Below are 19,271 nucleotides of genomic sequence, written 5' to 3' on the forward strand. Positions count from 1 at the left end.
AGGAGAGTTCCCAGAAGCGGCACACCACATTCACACGGCATGCAGGAACACAGCCTGGGAGATGGGTGCTCACATTGGTTAAGAATAACTTGACACAGCCACCTCCAAGAGCGAGGCTGTGCTGCTACACCAGTTTAGAGGGAGCAATAGAAAACCCAGAGCAATTGAAGATCAATTCCTCCCATCCTCTCCTGTTCTGACAGCTTCTAAGGGGCAGAATGTACAGTTCGGCTGGGAAGACTAGAACATCTAAAATAGATTAAAATGTAAAATAGATGCAGACAGACATCCCCATGAATTCCCAGCTACTGTAAAAACTGGTTTTTACTATCAAGAAGGAAAAGAAACTAAAGCAAAGGGAACATACAGATACTTTTATTGCTCACCTTTTATACAACAGCACACCTTCAGCCATTTTCTTTCACAGCTTGACAATGTTTATGTACACAAAAAACCCAGCAAGAAGCATTATGTGGCTTTCAGTAAAGAAAAAAAAAAAACCCAAAACCAAACCAACAACATCAGAACATCAAACTCAGCCAGGCTTCGTTTTCTGCAGCAATAATAAAAGGGCTTCCTCCAGGCAGGAACTAATCTTCCCAGGCCGTAGTGCATTTCTTTAAAAAGACAACCCCCAAACCAAATTGCCCTAGATTTGCTGAGCCAGTGGTATTAACTTGCCAATAAAATAAATTTCAGTTTGTCATTTCTTCTAGTTGATTTCAAGTAAAAATAAGGTTTGGAGGAGGAGCAACTTGTTTTGGATGGATGCAGGTCAGTTTGAATTGCTACAACTAACTACAGGCCTACACACGCTATCGGTTCACAATTTAGCTTAGTTTTAAATGATCTTTGCAGATTTTGGCGGCAGTCAGTCTTCAGAGTTGGGCAGGTGGGAAAACTTTGTTTAGCGGGAGATAAGGCTACCGAACATGGCATCCACAGCAGAGCTCATACAATAGACAAAACACCTGTTTGTCAGAGGAAGTTCACTGTGCGCACACACACACACGTGTGTGTAACATCTTTGTGACTAAACAAGAGGCCAGCAAGCCAAAAAGCAACACTCAGAACTGGTTTTAGAACATGTAATTGAGCAATGATTAGGGGGAAAATTGCAGAAGTTCTATTGTGGATTATATCAAACAAATTTGACCAGACAGGCCTTGATATTTCTCTAAATGAAAGCAGTAGGCAAACACAGCAGGTAGTTTCAGAACAAAAGTGTTTTGAGCACAGGGAATCAGTCCAACATCTAAAAAGCATGGCTATTAGTTGATGTTCAGGGTGCAGTGACAATGCATTTAATTCAGATAGGTTGGGGGGTGGGGAGAAGAAGAGATCTACAGAAAGTTGTTCTTTGCTCAATGCAAAACATCCTACCCAAAGAGATTCTACCTGACATGTACAAACCTGCACTGATTCAAGCAGCGATTAAACCAGGCCTCTGAAACCGGGTTTCTATTACATGAGCTCTGCTGAAACAGAAGTTTTTTGCAGCCTCAGCTTGTGAAGTGTCTTCCTTGTCCAAAGCCAGACTGATTATACTGATAACCTCCATGCTGGAAGTGCTGCTCAAACTGCCCCCCTTGATTAAAGTTCTGGCCACCTCTGCCCCCCCAGCCTCCTCCTTGACCTCCACGGCCACCACGACCACCACGGCCACCCCTCCCTCCTCCACGCCCACCCCCTCGGTCACTGTGGGACCCACCATCTTGGTATCTGTTGTCTTGCTGGTAGCCGCCACCACCACCCCCTTGGTAGCCACTTCCTGAATATGAAGACGACTGGTAGCCACCATAGCCTCCTCCTTGGTAGCCACCACCGCCACCACCACTGTGGTAGCCACCTGTTTGAAAACCTGCATCTCTGTAGTTGCTCTCTCTGTAGCCGCCATCCTGGTAGCCACCACCTCCACCATCTGTCCAGCCTCCTTGAAGCTTGTTTCCTCTGCCACCGCCTCTGCCGCCATGATCATAACCACCACGTCCTCCTCGTCCCCCTCGATCATGGCTTCCTTGCTCGTGACCTCCTCGCCCCCCATATGATGAGTCATAGCCTCCTCTTCCTCCTCGGTCGTGACCTCCATGGTCATAACCTCCTCGCCCTCCATATGAGGATTCGTAGCCACCTCTTCCTCCTCTGCCACCACCTTGTTGTGAACCAGACTCTGGTCTTTTCTGCCATGGTGGCATCTCAGGAGGTGGCGGTTCAATTTCATTGGGCCTTCCTCCTCTGTCAGGCACTCTGCCCATTAGCACCTGCAAAAGGAAAAGGGAAAACTGCTGTAGGAGTTGTAACACCTCACAGAAAAGCCACACTTACCGATACAAACAGCAGCTGCTCAAGGTTTATCGCATCCAGAGAACTTCATCAAGGCAAACTTCTGTGTTTAAATGTGACAGACCTTTGCCTCCAACTAATAAAAATTTAACAGGGATTAGCTAGGACTCTTAAGCACTGCTAAGAAGTCTGGAGGCCTGGGGTTTTTTTGTTCAAACAGCAGGCACACCAGTAGAGGCGGTGTCAATACATCAATACAGATGTAAACTAAACTGTTTACAAGTGCAGACTCCTAATCTCAAACAACTAAAGTACAGTGTAACACAGTCTCTCTGCTAGTGAGTGCTCTGAATTGCTGTAGAAGCCATTTACTAAGATGCTATCTTTGGTAAAACAAGTGCAAAGATTTTTATTTTTCAGTAAGGACTCACAGAGACAAACTTGGTGTTGACACACCAACAAACAGGCATTGGACAGTGCTGACCAGAGTTGAGCAAGCCTCTAGATGGTCTTTAGCTGTCCAAGGGTGCTGTGCCATTTAGCAAGACTTAAAATGGGACACTTGCATTGCTTCAAGTGATGTAAGAGAAAAACTTAAATAGAAGCAGGTTACTTGTAACTTTATGATACTGTCCTGAAAAACATTTAATATTGAAAATGGAGATAAGTTAAATGGATATGGATTAGCAGCAGGGCAGTATTGCATTCCTAGTAACACACACCTACAGTCTCACGACAGTCACACCTGTCTTCCATTAAATTTCTTTTACATTCCACACTCCAACTACACTAAAAAGGTGTAAAAGTTATTTGGGCTGGAGGGGGGTGGTCAAATGAGCACACCAGCATTCCATTGTAAATTGATTAAAATATTACCTGAAATACAACTGGTACCCAAAATGGAGAAAAGCATGCATGTCACCCACAGATTTTAAAGTGCCAAGTACACCGCTGTACATCACTACTGAGCTTCGAGTTCAGCTCATCTACTTTTGTGAGCCTGTTACTCCCGTAAAATCGTAATTTTTGAAACAAGTGAAATTGCTTAGTCTAAATTGTATTCCTGCTATGTCACTGCTAAAACTACACTAACTTAACCTGTGAGCTCCTTGCTTTGTGATCGTAATACATTCTATTTATATAGACCAGAAACATAGTTATTATGTTAGTATTATTTTAGACACAGTGACAGAATTAGAATCATAGATTAGGTAGCAGCAGTGTAATGACATCGGTAATTTTGAAAAGACAGGACACACCTACTCCTTTGAAGTAATCAAAGATATTTTAGCAAGTTTTTACTGCTCCTAAGAAGGGACACTCTGAACCCAAACAGCTGAAACTGCAATTCTCATCATGCACTGATGCATATCTGGAGTACATAAACACCAAGTTTCTTATCCTTTATAAAAAAAAGTAGGATTTATTACTACATTCAAATTACTTAAATATTCATAACAGAACAAGCCATTTGTCACCAAAGTTACCTTATTAATGGCACATGCTGTCTTCTCTCGGATGGACCCACTGCTTGTTCTCATAATCTTTGACAGATCCTGCCGAGCTGCCAAGAGATTTGCAATGGAAATAGTGCACTTAGTAGATAAGAGGGCACGTTTTGGCTGGTAGACTTTAGCCAGTTTTTCTGTTTGACTCTGTGGGAGAGAAAGAAAACAAAGCCCAGACAGCTAAAGTAATAGGAAAGCAATGGGGCACCTCACCAAAAGTATGAAATCAACACCGAAGAACAAGACACTGCTGCAAATAGAACAAAAATTGATATAGAAACAGCAAGAACCCCTTTGGAACTAACAATCACTGCAACAAAGCTAGCATTTGTCAATTTAAGTAGTATTAGAAACTATTCTGACTGAACTGACTAGACATTGATCTGACAATTTTAAGATTAACAATATATATATGCAGACTGTATTACTCTCAATCAAACACAGAATAGCAGTGTGTCATGTAATTACATGAATTACTGCTAATGTCTACAAGATACTGAAAGCAAACCACATCTGTGCCCAGCCTCCAGACCTCCTCCCGTGCCTGCACCCTGACCCATTCCAGTTAGGCTAGCATCACCTTATCTCCAGCACTCGATCAGCAGAAAAAGGCTGTGTTAACTCTTTCACATCCACGTTCCAGTCAGCTTCTTTGCAAAGGCAAGCCATCAAGAGGCACTGACAAGAGGTACTTGACAAGAAGTAAAGCTCTCAAGTGCTTGTTCTAATTCAGTCCTTAGTCTGGCATATGTAGTGCTCAAGCTAGAAATGAGATCCTACACTTCAACTTTGCCTTGTATGCAGTCTCTCTTCCTCTACTGCTTTTTGGCCAGTATTAACCATACTGGCTTTTCTGACCATCTTAAAAGAATGCCAGCAGTTTTCCAACTGACAGACACAACAGAAATCTGTGATACCAGCCATGAGTTAACACGAGTTACATGTATCTTCAGTTATCAACAGAGTATAATGTGTAATGCAGTTAGGATAAACCGGATTGCAATCTGCAGACAGACAAAAGGGTTGCTTTTTCTCTGAGCTCCCAGATGGCAGCAGGGGCTCAGGCAAACCAGATTTTCCAAAAAAAAAAAAATCTCTTGACATGGCAAGAGCTCAGGAGAAAATTTTAAAATCTTAAAATCCTATTTTCCATCTAAAGGCAAAAAACTGGAACTAGGGAAGAACTGAAAGTATGCATTTCCAAGTGACTCAGTGCTAAGTTTCTAGAACCAAAAGCTTCTACCTTTATATTACAAGTTGAACAGGTTTTATTCAAAGTGAAGGAAAACATGCACATCATTTAGCTGACACTCACTAAAGACAGGAAAAGCAACAGGATTCAACAGAGCAGTAGTATGTTTTTCCCTTGCAAGTTTGATTGAGCTCTGAGCACAGTATTTTGGTGCTATGATGATTCTTTTAGGTGAAACTTGAAATTTTTGAACTTAAAACCCCTCTAATAAATCCTTTAATGGTGTTTCTACTATCTGGAGAAGTAACTATTTAGTTATACTAATGAATTCTGATACTTTTCAAATTTTAAAATAAAAAAAAAATTACCATCACGTATTAAAGTATTGCTAAAAGTTACTGCTAAAACAAACTGTATTGCATCTCTGAACACCATAGCCACATTTTCCAATTTCGTATTGTTATGGTCCTAAAAATTTAGATTTGCATTTCAATGCACATAAATACACATATACAATTTGTGAGTTTTGTGAAAGGATTTCATGTAGCTACTCAAGTTCAAAAACATTTAAGAATTCTCCTCGAAAAAAACAAACCCAAACATGGCTTTGGATGCCAAAGCTATAACACAATTCGAAGTCCCTGGTTTTTAACCTAACACATGCTTTTGCCTATTAAAACTATTCAATATTCACTATTAAAACATTCAATAATCAGATAGTTCTTCAATCATCTACTAAAAAACCTGAAGAATACAAGGTTTAAGAGACAGGACACCAGTAGAAGTCCTGCTCAGGTGATGAAACAGAAGAGGGGAGAGGTCACAGTTTATTATTAAAATACAGTTGCTTTTTGAATACATCATTTATCAAGAAAAAACACTTGACGATTCACGTGTCACTGTTTATCACTAATAACTCAGTCTCAAACACTGCCAGCAGCATATTTAACAGCATGTTAGCAGATCTGGCTTGGCCCTAGAAAATAAATGATATGCACTATTTTTTAAATCTTGTCATTCCTTTTTCACTATGAAATACAGTAAACGGGGAAACCATGTAATTATTTTTAAAAGCAGAATACGTATCATATACTCAGAGAGAACAGACGTCATGTCACAGCTACTTGCACAGTTCAAAGACAAAAGACGCACATAAAATATTACCCTGTCTATGAGGTAAGAAAAAGTAGTGCCTTAGCAGCTTTTCTCATGTGCATCTGTGGAGTTGTGCCTGCAGACACACTTTGAGTTAAGGAAATCTGATCACTGTCGACAGCACAAAGTAAGGGATGGTCAACAGGAAGGTGTTTTTCTACCATCACACAGACACAGCACTTAATGATTCACATTATGGCACTCTGACCGCAAATGGCTGGATCAGTAATGTCCTCTTAGTATGTCTGTCTAGTGGCCTATTTAACTGTATGTTTTGGCTTTGGTGTATAGTCACACACAGTCCATCTTCTCATTTTAGGTACTTTTTAAAAATCCAACGAATCAGTTTTAAGTGAAATTTTTTTAGTCACCTTACATTGTCATAAACTTCTCCAGCAACTCAAACCAAAACCAGACAACTCCTGTGGCTGTTTCTTACTGGTAAAGGATGAAACAATGAAGCAGTTTTCCAGAGATACTTATTATAAAGCGTTACCATCAACCAGGACTTCACAGCAAGTTGTTTGTACCTTAGCTCTATCTGACCAGCCAAAGGACTGCACAGTAACATCCAAACGTTTGACTAGCAGTTTTCTTCGGACTTCGTATTCGTTGACTATGGCTTGATTAATCGCTTCAATTTTTTCCTGAAACAAAAATTTGCAAACATAACCTACAGATTATAGATAAAATGCTTTACTTAAAATAATAAACTATGTGGATGGAAGAGAGTAAGACACACAAGAGAGATTAAGCAAGGCTTAAGCCCACAATTATTCATCTTGTCAGACGGGCCCACAGCAAGCTATGCCTGCTGACACTGTTTTCCTGAAGGCTTCAAAGGCTCTGTTATCCTCACATTCAGCCTTCTACCATTTCTAGCGACACAGCTATTTTTCAGAAGGGACATAAAAACTGCATGCACTGCTGAGGAATTTCTCAACACACACCAGGACAGAGAAGCAAAAGCAGGAAAATGCTACATGCAAGAAGCTGAATGAGATGCAAGGACACAGGTAAGTCCTAGGGACGAGGGTGTCCTTGCCTTCTTAAAAAGTAGTAAGCTTAAGGACAAAGATAGATGACTAAAAGTAAGTAAAGTACTGTAAGAGAATCTTGATTAAAGCGCAATCTGCATACAGATAAGACATCAAAGTGCCCTACAGGGAAAAACCATCACTAGAAACACACCTGGTAGCCGACAGTGGTCTAGTCAGAGCAATAGTTAAGATATGCACCATTAAGGAAATCATTTGTGTATTGACTGCAGCCTGGCTGGAGGGGGGTGTTGGGGCCCACTTTCAGCCTCAACAACACAAGCATCGAAGGAAGCAGACTGTTGGGAGATGAGTTCAACCTTAAGCAAGTGACAGGAGAGAGAGACTCTGAGTCTTGCAGCAGTAGCCATAGCTTTGTACTGGTGCAGCAGCAGTATCTAACACAGGCACCATCCTTCTCGAACAGCAGGTGACAAAACCCAGCTGGAGATGATTGCAGTTCTGCTACCTGGGAGCATCGCCTCTCCCAGCTTCCACTTGCACACTCACTGCTTCTTGGAGAAGAGGCTATGAAGGAAGCAGACTACTCCAGCAGGACAAGACAGAGGACGAAATGATGGGAAGACTCACAGGTTAGCTGGAAAGAAGCCACAGGAGGGGATGTGACACCAACTCAGCAAGGCTAGGTCACACAGACAGTGATGGAAGGAGAAGGAGAGGAAGGATAAAGCTACTGCACACGCATGCAGGTCAGCACCACTACTGCATATCTTCTTTATTTTGAAAAACCTTTGCCCGCATCCAGACATACAGATTCATGAGTCTAAGATCCTATCAGTTGCTGAACATTTATTGTACCAACATATATATAAAATACTGCAAGAAATTGTCTTATCTTCAGAAAGAGATAAGAAAAATCACTTTGCAGCATTACACACAGAATCAAGATCAACACTTTATATACCTGAAAAATGGAAACAGGCTCTAATACCTGCAACTACTTACCCAGTGAGCTGGTCCCAGTTGCTTCTTCAATAAAGGTTTTCCAACATGATTAGGCGGAACCTTTGCTAGGGTTTCCTTCAGCTGTTAGGAGACATAAAAATATAAGCACTGGCTAAAAAAAAATAAAAAATAAAATATATATATCAGCTTTTCAAGATTCAAATTACAGGGGAGGACTCTTAGATGGCATGGCAGAGCAACCTCCAATATCAAGTTGTTTTCTCTGGGACAGAGAATCAAGCACACTTCTCTTGGAAAGCAACTGTTTTTATATTTCTGGTAGCCTTGGCTATAATTATTTAAAAATTAAGAGGGACTATAAAGTATATCTACAGTTAAAATAGAAAGATTCCATGAGGTACAGCTCCCCTTGAAAACAGAGTAATTACCCTACACGTCATCTCTTTAACTAAAAAAAAAAAAATAATCCACGCTTCTATAAAAATGGTCGTATTGAGACTATGTGAAATGTAACACAATCTAAAGAAGGATCCCTCTTTACAATCAAAAGGACAAAATCTTCAGTATGAAAATTTAAATTTAATTTGCATTTTAAATGTTTGGACAAAACTTAGGTTATCTTTCCCATCTCAAAATTTGTGAGGACTTCAGAGGGAAGAAATGGAGTAGCAGTGACAAAAACTTGGATCAAAGCAGGTTGGAGTTATGGAACTTCACTTTTCCACTGCTGCAAACCGCACTTTTCAACTTTCTTGGCTGTTCATTCCAGCAGTTGATTTAACACATTCAGTGACCTGGTTTTCCAGAGGTGCTGAGCCCAGTATGTTTAACTTGAAGACTTTAAAACGAAGTGCTTCCAGAATAGCAGAGGTACCAGTTCATTCAAGTATCAGCAGTTTCTTTTTTTAATGTGATGGATCATTAACAAAGAGAGTCAATTATACAAAGAACCTACTCCAAACTGTACTATGTATGTGCAAAGAAACAGGAAGCTTGATTTTTCACATACTGCCATTCTAAGACTCAGTTGTTAAAAAACAAGAAAACTTTAGGGGGATCGCTTGTTCTAACTATGTTCTTAGAGTCAAGAGTAAGTTTTTCACTCTATGTTATTTAACATTTTGCTCAACTGTGATGTATTTTCATTTACAAAGTGAAATAAGTTTATCAGTTATTAGTCAGCTTTACTTTCTCCTTCTCAAATATTATCAACATCTGAGCTGTTCGAACTGTAAGCACCACAGCTATATAAGATTTCTAAAAAACTCTGTAAGTTAGAAATGCCTGATGTATTTTATTATACTTTGAGGATTGTTCAGGGTTTTTTTTTTTTATTATAACCACCTATGGATACAAATCAATGCAATAACATTAATTTAACCTTGTAAGACAATGTAAAAGAAAACTCAATTAGTAAAACAACAGAATTGCCAGATTAAGATTTTGATCTACTTTGTATTCTGTATTTTTATAGTCTCTTTCACCAGTAAGGCTTACTAGCCTTGTTCACTGTTATGAGTATTTTCCATCTTTTACAGAAAATGGAAGCACAGATTTCTCGTGTACCTAACTATTTAATGCCTGTGACAATGCAAAAACCAGCAAACAAACTGCTTCCATTTCTACACCTTGGACTTCTGCTGGAAGACCATCCTCCTCTTCTTAAACAGGTCAATCCAAACTGATTTCTTGCAAAGAAACAAAGCACTATTTTCAGTTGATGGGTTTTGCTTAAGTACAATGCAACTAAAAGGTTAGTCAAAAAACTTCTCTGAAAGTATTTTGGGGAGCTTTGTAATCACATCCATTCTTTAAAGTTCACAGAGGTTCTCTTCTGCTGCTCTACTCTCCCCTATCCTGCAAGTTAAGTTACTTAACATAACTTAAAAACTTTGTCCCCCACCTTTGGTCCATGTGCTGGACAGTCCACTCCATTTCACTGCTTTACAAAAATTACTTGAACAAAAGTAAATTTCTTTAAAAAAAAAAACCCACAACAATTAGAGAACACATACATATAAAGGAACAAAAATAAATGGAACCACAAGAACTGATGAAGCCTTAGGGAAAAGGTGTAAACTTGACTTTAGTTACACCACCTTTAACCTAAACATTTTTAAAACAGTAGGTTCCTGTAAAAATTTGTTTAGGTGTATTTCTTGGAATACGCTTCTCCTTAATGTTCTTCCTGAGGCCTAAGCTCAGCATTTTCCATGTCTTCTGCAACAGGTGATCACATTAAAACCTAGAGCAGAGTAAGAAATACCTCACCCCATAAGGCAATGATAGCAGTAGTCCCCGACCTCACACCTTGGCATGGAAAAAGCCTTTAAATTAATTTAAAATCCTGAGTCTTGGCATGTAAACCATGTTAGCTTTCCTTCACATTTCAAACACTGGAGTTTCACAAGAGGCAAATCTCTCCCTGGTAGCAGAACGATTTTCCATCAAAACAGTAACATCATAAATATTCTAGTTTTGTTCCTTTGGATCTTACTTTTTTTTCAATTCCACTGAAGAACTGGAACATCGTTATGTTGGCTGGAGGCTTGGACATGCCTAAAGCAATACATATGCCTTTTAGCTCCTGAAAGACTTCACTGCCACCTCCTTCCTGTGCTTTTTTAGGAGGGGCGTTCACACACAGCATTCTGGCAGCTTCCAGTTCTGAGATGAGGTATGCTGGGGTAAGAAAAATTAGATTTCATCATCAGATATAGCCGAGTTAAATTACTTTAGAACCAGTGAGAACTCAAGTGCTTACAACCAACAAATGTGCATATGGACTGTTTTAGAAAGAGTTAGGGCTATAATTTTGGTATCCACAGAACACTCATATTTCTAATAATCACTAAGCCCAATGCTAGAAACACAACAAAGAGGGGAAAGGTTTAGTAGAAGCAATTAAAGCCTGGAAAAGATCCCTATGATTCTGACAGGTATTTATCACAGAGTTCAACAGAGCACAGCTCTTCCTTCAGGCTTTGCCCAGCAAAGACAGGAGACTAGGAACATGGAAATAAGCAGGATGAGGGACTAGGACATGCACTTTAAGCTAGACAAGCAAGCACTCCTTGAGGCTCTAGGAAACAAAGCAAGGAAATGAGGTAAGTGAAATGTTGGATGAATCTCCTCTACTTCCCCAGGCAAAACATAGAGTGGAAAAATAAACCCACTTTTAAAAGCACTATTGAGAATTCAGGTTTATAATAATTCCAGAAAGAAAGGCAGTATCTGATGAAACAGAAGCTAGAATGCCTGCAGTGCTCTTCAATATCAGAACTGCAAGAGCCTACCATCACATTACAACTCCTAATAACTAATTATAAATAATTATTTCTAAAAATAGGGATTGAAAAATAGATACTGCATTGATAGAGAAATAATTGTGAGCAGGGATGTAAAACCATTGCCATACAAAAGCAGCTTGTTACCTATAAAACCAGCACAGATCAAAAGATTAAAAAAAAAAAAAAGCATTTTAATGACCTCTAGAATTTCTTCCAGATCTCTTGAAAGCTTTCTGCTAAAAATACAGAACACCTTACTAATTATGAAATTCTTAAAATATGTAAAGCAGCGAAGAATCCTTTGTAAGTTCTTTCAACAGTTCTTTATACAGATTTTTCTCGTATTCAGCTTTCAATTATTTACACCCTGTTAGGACCTTCTGAAAAAAGAAACTAGCAGCAGAATTCAGAGACCACATTCAAGCTGCCTTCAACCTCTGCTGATAAAGACTGACATTTTCAAGTCTATCATTTAAGACATAAACGTTCTCCAGATAGTGATTTTTTTTGCAGACCTGTTCTGAACCAACCTGAAACTCTTGTACTTTTTATTTTTGCAGATGCCAGTACTTAATATTGTATTCTAGTGATGCTGTACACCAAGGCAATCCTAACTACCTGAGTTTATCTGGTGCTTTCCTCTCCCAGCAGTACTACTACATCTTCAAATTGACATAAACTGTGCTGCATTTTGTTAAAATGTAAAATACCCTGGCGTTCCATTAAAGAGGGTTATCCTGTTTTTCCTGAAAATAATCTGGTTTTATGGCTCACATACAACAGGATACCTAATAAGTTAGCTAAATGTAGGTAAAGAAAGCTATGCAAAAGTTTCTTGCATTGCTATCATGGTACACACAAAAGGCATTTGGGATCTATTTCAATTCCACATTTGACAGTAAACATAGTATTCCTGCCAGATGGGATACCAGAGATCGGCTTCTGAGCATGGCCTTATATTACCAAAACGTACATCCCAAAGGACCTCTGGGATAAACTGTGTGTCGCAGACAAGCCAAATTTATTGAATGGCTTGGCTTATAGAGAATAAGCTGAAGGGCAGATTGTTTGAGCTACAAAATATTTCAAACAGTAATTGCCTCACTCCATCTGACATTTTGAACATACTATCAAAACAAATTCAGATTAAGTCTTACTACTCGTCTTTCTCCTACTGTTGAAAAACAGGAACCTACTCTGCAATTTATTTCTTACATCTCAGCTGAGAGCAGAACTAAATTTCTGTTTCGAAAAGTTAAAGTATCAGCAGCAACTGAGGAAGCAAATAAAACATGAGTTCATGTTGAATTTAAGATCAGATTAAAATTCCTATTATAATTTCCAACTCTAAAATTTTATAAGTGTCAATTTTTTTTAAAATGTGAATTAACATTACACGCTTTTTCCAAATTTAAGTATTATTTCTTCTTATCTAAGATTTCCTAAGCAGAAATAAAATCTATTTAGGTATTGAGACCCACTGGGTCAAAAAGCAAAGAGAAGACATCACTGTTACTACTGCTAATTTCTTTTCACTTAGCAGAACGTAACATCAAAGCTATTTACTAAGGGAGATGACCAAAACAACTGGGAGTTGTGATAAAACATTTTCACAACAATTCCAATTGTTGTCAGAGTGTAGGAAAATGCAAGTCTTAGTGCACCTTGCAAGTCGTCATGGTGGGGCCTCCAAAATGATGATGCATCTGATAGCAGTGGTCACTTTTACAACCCTTCTAAACAAAGTTCAGTGGATAAACTGTGGTAGAAGTCTTCAAATTACTCCTTCTTTGGAGTACATTTTGAGAAGCAACAGGACAGGCTTTTTGCTAGTGAATGTGAATAAGGTTAATACTCAGAATATTTTCTATCATATACTGGCTACAAAGTGTCTGGTTAAGTTTATGAGACCCAAAAGTATAATATTCTGACACATTTAGGTAACTGTTGTAATACAGTTGTGGTAAACAAAACTGTATCTCAGAAAGCATAAGAAACAATAGTGATTCTTGCACAAAACCAGATTTGCTTGCAAGTACCCTTTTAACTTACTAAGCAGCAAGAGACAGTTCTTTTGATTATGAAGGCGTTTTGTCACATCTCCTGATGTTAATGATGCATACGGACAGTTCATTTCAGCCAGCAACCCACTCATTTCAAGTTGAAATTCTTCTGCTTCGTTTGGACCTTAGAAGGAAAAGAATAATAGTTTGTTTACAGCTTATATATATATATATATATGCCTATGATTAGAAAAAAATAGCACCTTTTAAAAAAAAAAAATAATGCTTTGCTCTAGTTGCTATTTAACATTAAAATCCTGCTTTTAATGGAAGCCAAATGCATTCTTTGGGTTTCTCAAAGACACAGCAAAACATATTTGGAGCCATAACATTCCTCATTATTGTAAAATTATGTTTCACCGACAGCTTTTACCAGCTGCAACAGACAGCCAGTGGCAACTTCTACAATGAAAAGTGAAATTAAAAGCATCACAAATTTTACAGGGGTATTTTAAATGTCAACTAACTGTTCCTACTACAAATGTATTAGGTAGTTCTGACAAAGTCATGAATAATACGGTCTTTGAGCTCTCGTATTTTTACTACTTCTCCTTGTAAGTTCACATTTGTCAACTGATCTTACCTCATTCCAATATCCCTTAAAAATAATGGTCATGTCAGCCAAAGCTTTGACTGATATTTGTGTCAGAAATTAGTGAATCTAATCTGAATTTGTTAAGCCAAGTTATGCAACAAATAGTGATAAATGAGAAGTAACAGTTTGTCTTCTTTGGGTTGAAGTCCCTTTTTAAAAATGTCTGTTATTTATAAACTCAAGTCACACAAAACAAAGGTAGGACTTGGTGGTACTACAGATAAAATGTCATTGTGTTTAGAGAATTTGAAATAGGTGTTAGAATACTTCTGGATTGTTATTTTTACACAAAAGGTATAGTAGGAACTTTATACTACTAGAAGAGGTAAGATGTTGTATTGTTACAGAGAAAGAAGGTCAAATACACTCAAAGAATAAAGGATGGAGATGTCAAAAACAGAGAGAAAAAGGAAAAGAACAGACGTTGAAGTGAAAGGCAGCAATCTTTGGCCACTGAGTAGATTGAAAGTTAAGCTCATAAAAGCATTATAAGTTAATACACTAGACATTCAGAAGAACAGGTTATTATACCAATTGAACAATTTAATCTGTAGAATGTCATGACTAGTTGACCAAAAATAACATTTTTGCAAAACTAAGGTTAGCTTCCTCCACAAAAATGATAAACAAACATTTTTTTGAAACACTCACAGTGTTTCATAAAGAGGAAAAAATACATAGTAAGCACACAGTTAAGGCAACCAACAATAAAAAGAAAATATGGTTACTGTAATCATGAGAATGTTTCCTTGAACAGAAGGTATTTCTTACATGTAAATTACAAACAGAAGCATTAAAATAATAGTACTCTTATGATCTAATTAGAAAAAAAACACTAACGTTTCCTTAAATCCACCCAAGAACTTTAAAAAAAAACAAAACCAAAACAACAAACCTTTATGGTTGACCAACTGAAAAAAAAGCTAATGTCAGAAGAAAGACTGCTCGATCTTCACTATTATTTCAACCTCTACTGGCTGCTCATTAGGCAAGTTTGAGGTGGAAAATATCCAAAATCTGACAGCATGCAGATGACACTCCCTGGTACAATACACTTAACAATTGTCAACCCAAATCTTTATAGCATGCAAGAACACACATTAAATGCACATTTGTGTGAGAATTATGGCTACTTACTGTTAGTTGCCTGCACATTTTCCTCTAGTTTACAGAATAGCCGTAACTCAGACACCAACCAAGCACAGAGTTTGGTGAATTCAGGGGAACTGGCTCCACGAGAGACTGCCTGAGCCAGCGCTCCGTCATCTAACAATGGACCTTTGTAACTGACAAGTAAAACAAAAGCACAGTTTATTAATATTTGCTGTGACTGGTGTCCTGTGGTAGAGTTATTTTATGCTGCATACATATTGGGAGCTACACCCTCATCACGTTTGCAATGATGAACATCTGAACTGATAAGATTCCTGCACTAAGCTGTAAGAAAAAGCATATTAAAAGTGCTCGAGTAAACCCATCATTTCCATGCACATTAGCTTGCTGCCGAAGAGACTGTCAGAAAACATCCCTTGAAGATATCATTTACAATATATCTATCTAGGGCAACTGCAGTTCCAAAGTATCGTTCTTGAACACTGCTTTACAGTATGTCGAATAATTACTGCTGAACTAGTGCATCTTTTCTTTTCTGTCATTTCCTATCACATATTAAAGGTTTGCCATGCAAAACAAAGCCTTTGATACAAATGTTACAAAAGCGCTCTGCAAAATAATATCCTCTTCTGAAAAGTTACCTTCTTAAATGGGCACAAGAAAAATAGAGTTAGTTCTTTGCGGAAACAAAATAAGCCAAAATGAGGCCTAGTGTAAGAAACCATGAGTATACAGATTGGATTTGTCATTTTCAGAACATCCTTCCCCTGTCGGGGGGGGAGGAAGAGTAGGGCGAAGACTGCTTTATTATCCAGGTGGAAGCACAAAGTCAGACCTTACCAGAGCAGTTAAGAAAAAATGCAATATACAATTTTGACATATTGACCCAAATTTTGACCCAAACCAGACATCCGAGAGTGATGAAATGAACTGAATGAACTGAAACACCCATAGCGGGTAAAGTCACCCACTATGTCAGAGCAGCCCAGCGAGTCCAGTCAACTCCTGGCAAACCTCAGCAGAAAAAAAAAAGTCTCTCAAGGAGCAAAGTAAAGTGTTCTCCTTCACGCTTTGTTTTGTGCTTAATATCACATATAAAGGATTTTGTCTTCACTGTAATGGCCTGTTACTTCATCTAACCAAAATGAAGAAGCCACACTCAAAAATAACTTTTACCTCACAGAGCAGCTCGATTAGTGACACAGAGTTAATCTACTCACAGCTGACAGGAAGCTGTTAATCTGACACAGTGCATCCCTACTACATTACCACAGTGGGCCAGACACAATTCCAACAGGCTAATTAGAGAAAGTTGAATTCCCATCCCACAGACATTTCAGACCTACACATGTATAGGAACATATGGGACTCAGAATAGAAACATCCAGTTATAGATCAAAGGAGAAGGGAAGTGATGACAAGCCTTTTGCTTTTGCAGAATCTGGATTTAAATCACTGGTCACGTCAGAGGCCCCTTTTCTAGAATTCTTCTTTGACAGATATGAGATCTTGACTATGGTACCTCTGATAACTATGACTTCAGCTACACATCTATTTGGCTAGTCATTCAACTTACAGACTCCTGACTGCAAGCAGTCTTTTCCTTCCATTCCTGCCAATTGTATAGGTCCTAGAGCTATGCTCCTCTTTTGGTAGCATGATGCCATCTGGTTTGTTTGCTTTTTCAATAGTTCAACAAACTGACTTAAAAGAGAAGAGGCCACTATTTGAGCACCTCGAGTACAAATCTAAAGAGAAACAAACAACCCTTTGATGTCCAATGCTATTAGAAAAAAACCAACAAAACCAGATCAAACAATATACTAGAAACGTCTTCAGTATCTGGTTAGAAGAAATAAGTCAAACTGTGAAGGATGATGGAGCTACCGTCAAAGCTTAAAACCTCAAACACCCTAGTCTTCCCAGACACAAGGAAACAGAAGTCATTTAGTCACATGCAGTAGTTTTCCCAGCTGTTACCAATACTGTGGAAGCCCTGTGTCTTTTTCTTTTCAATCACTGTTGCCAGTCTTGGTTGATATGACTTTATTTTTTAATCTGGTTTCATTGCTCGCTTTATTTGAGAATGTCAGAAATCAACAGCAACACTTTCTGTCTATAATTACATAGATAAGGAGCACATATCACAACTCCTTTGAACGAGTAATATCCTTTTAAACACATGGCAGAAGAAAGGAGCCAATCACAGTAGGTGCATCACAGCAGAGACCTTTTCACATTTCAGTCAGATAAATACCTCCCAAAACAGAAGCCTGATTTGTCAAGCTTTGGAACTATTATTGTCAGTTTAGCCTGGAAATATAATCTTTGTTGGAGCATAACAACTCTGACCACAAAATGATTTACAGGAATGTGGCCAATGTGAGTAAATACAGATGTTTGCATAGAACCAGCAGCAATAAAACTGTAACTGCCTCTTCTCTGAACTCTCAACAGTTCCCAGACATACAAGCTTACAGTAGGGCACATTCTCCTTGCTCTCCTTTTCATATTTATATAAGCTTTACTGACTCTGACAGAGTAACAGGTTTAAACAACATATTTCCTGCACTATATAGTATCTTTTAAAACAAGAAAAAAAAAAAAACGTGTCACTTACAAATTTTTTTGTTATTACTTTGCACTAAATATGAAGCCTAAAAGTTTTCCTCTCCCCTGAGTTCTCTAAAAAGGTTTCTTTCTCCTTTCCCCACCCTCAGCTAGGACTGCTCTGTTGAACGGAGGAGTTACCGATGAGATGGCATCACGAGAATTAAGGAGATCAGCATGCAAGGAGAGGCAAAACGTTCGCAGAGGCCGTACAGCTGAAAAGCTGCCTGCCTTGCTGCTTTTCTCGAGCCCAACCGCCACCGCCACCAGCCCCGATACGGGGGAAGGCACATGATGAAAAGGCACCGCTCCAGCTGCTGCCCTGGGCCGCGGCCCTCCGGGGCGGCCCCAGCCCCGCCTGCCCGGGCCGGACAGCGGCACCCCCCGCGCCAGGGTCCCGCAGCGGGGCTCCCCTCCTCCTGCCGGCCTGCACCGACTCCCTTCTCCCGCTCGGCCCCGGGTACCTACCCCAGGTCCTCCAGGGACTCCAGCACGTCATTCTCCAGAAGCTCGAACTCCATCCTGCGGCGGGGCACGGAGAGGGAACCTGCGCGACAGCGGGACTCAGCGCCCCCAGTCAGCACCCGCAGCCCCGCCACCCGCCGCCTCCTTCAAGCCCAGCCCAGTCTCACGGGGTAACTCAACAGTCATCCCCCCGCCTTGCGGTGTGGGGGAGCGCGGAATCCCCGCCGCCCACCCCACCCCGTCCCGTCCCGTCCCCCGGCGGCCCCACGTACGCTGCTCACACGTTGCTGCGCCGCCGACTGCCGGGTTGGCATGTCAGGGTGGGGAGGGAAGGAGGAGCAGGTCCCCGGCTTGACCCCTCACCCGGCTTCTCCCCGGCCGCCCCGCCGCCATGCCTGATCGGCGCGGCCGCCTTCCGCGGCGGTCCCCGCCTAACCAGCCGCGCCAGACGGCGTTGTTAAACGGAAACGCGGGTGCGAGGATAGGCGCCGGGGTGATTTTTGCGGGAAAGGAGCCCGGGACGAGCCAAATATCCCACCTTTCCGTTCAGGCGGCGCGTCAGGCAGCCCTGGAGGAAGGCGCCCTCCCTCCCCGCCGCGGAACCCACGCTGGAATGTGCTGCGGCCAGTGGTGTCGCGGCAACAGGCGGAGGGGGACGGAGCGGCAGGAGGGTCAAACCGCGTCAGGAATCGAGCGCTTCGCCAGCAGGGCGGGCCCCGCGGCGCCACCGGGACCGCAAATCCCAGCATGCCGTGCGGCAGAGGAGCGGGCCCTCGCGGCCGCCGTAGGGGCCGGGGCTGGCGGGGCCTGTGTCCCGCTGCGGCGGTGGCTGAGTGCCCTGCCCGTGGTGGGGCGGCTTTGGGGGGTGCCGGGGCAACGTTGGCCTGTACCAGAGCCTGCCGGACTCCTTCAGGGCTCTGCGCTGACAGCTTATTAAAAATTACTTTAAGCTTCAGAGGCAGGGGATGGTGTCACACCGTTCACCTCTCTGGGTTGCTCCGTCGCCAGCATCCTTGGGAAGGAAAGCCACGCA

At 40.6% G+C, this 19,271-nt stretch overlaps 1 protein-coding gene across 1 annotated transcript; it reads right to left on the minus strand.

Moving 5' to 3' along the window:
- Window positions 1-360: 360 nt before the first annotated feature.
- FAM98A (family with sequence similarity 98 member A) lies at window positions 361-18,536 on the minus strand. Its single transcript, XM_074168525.1, has 9 exons — window positions 18,511-18,536; window positions 18,242-18,320; window positions 15,188-15,336; window positions 13,445-13,579; window positions 10,600-10,784; window positions 8,142-8,222; window positions 6,669-6,785; window positions 3,771-3,938; window positions 361-2,261 (listed from the first exon to the last, which is right to left on the minus strand). The coding sequence occupies exons 2-9, from the start codon at window positions 18,292-18,294 to the stop codon at window positions 1,503-1,505; spliced, it is 1,647 nt and encodes a 548-aa protein (XP_074024626.1). The 5' UTR covers window positions 18,295-18,320; window positions 18,511-18,536; the 3' UTR covers window positions 361-1,502.
- Window positions 18,537-19,271: the final 735 nt, after the last annotated feature.

This window comes from Numenius arquata, chromosome 2 (assembly GCF_964106895.1).
Source record: "Numenius arquata chromosome 2, bNumArq3.hap1.1, whole genome shotgun sequence".
Taxonomy (NCBI): domain Eukaryota; kingdom Metazoa; phylum Chordata; class Aves; order Charadriiformes; family Scolopacidae; genus Numenius; species Numenius arquata.

Excerpts from the sequence above, each read along its gene's own strand:
- FAM98A (XM_074168525.1), bottom strand. The coding sequence starts at position 18,294 with ATGGAGTTCGAGCTTCTGGAGAATGACGTGCTGGAGTCCCTGGAGGAC. Across the intron at positions 6,786-8,141 it reads AACTGGGACCAGCTCACTGG|GAAAAAATTGAAGCGATTAA; the intron begins GTAAGTAGTTGC and ends TTTTTGTTTCAG. Across the intron at positions 3,939-6,668 it reads GCTGGTCAGATAGAGCTAAG|AGTCAAACAGAAAAACTGGC; the intron begins GTACAAACAACT and ends TCTCTCCCACAG.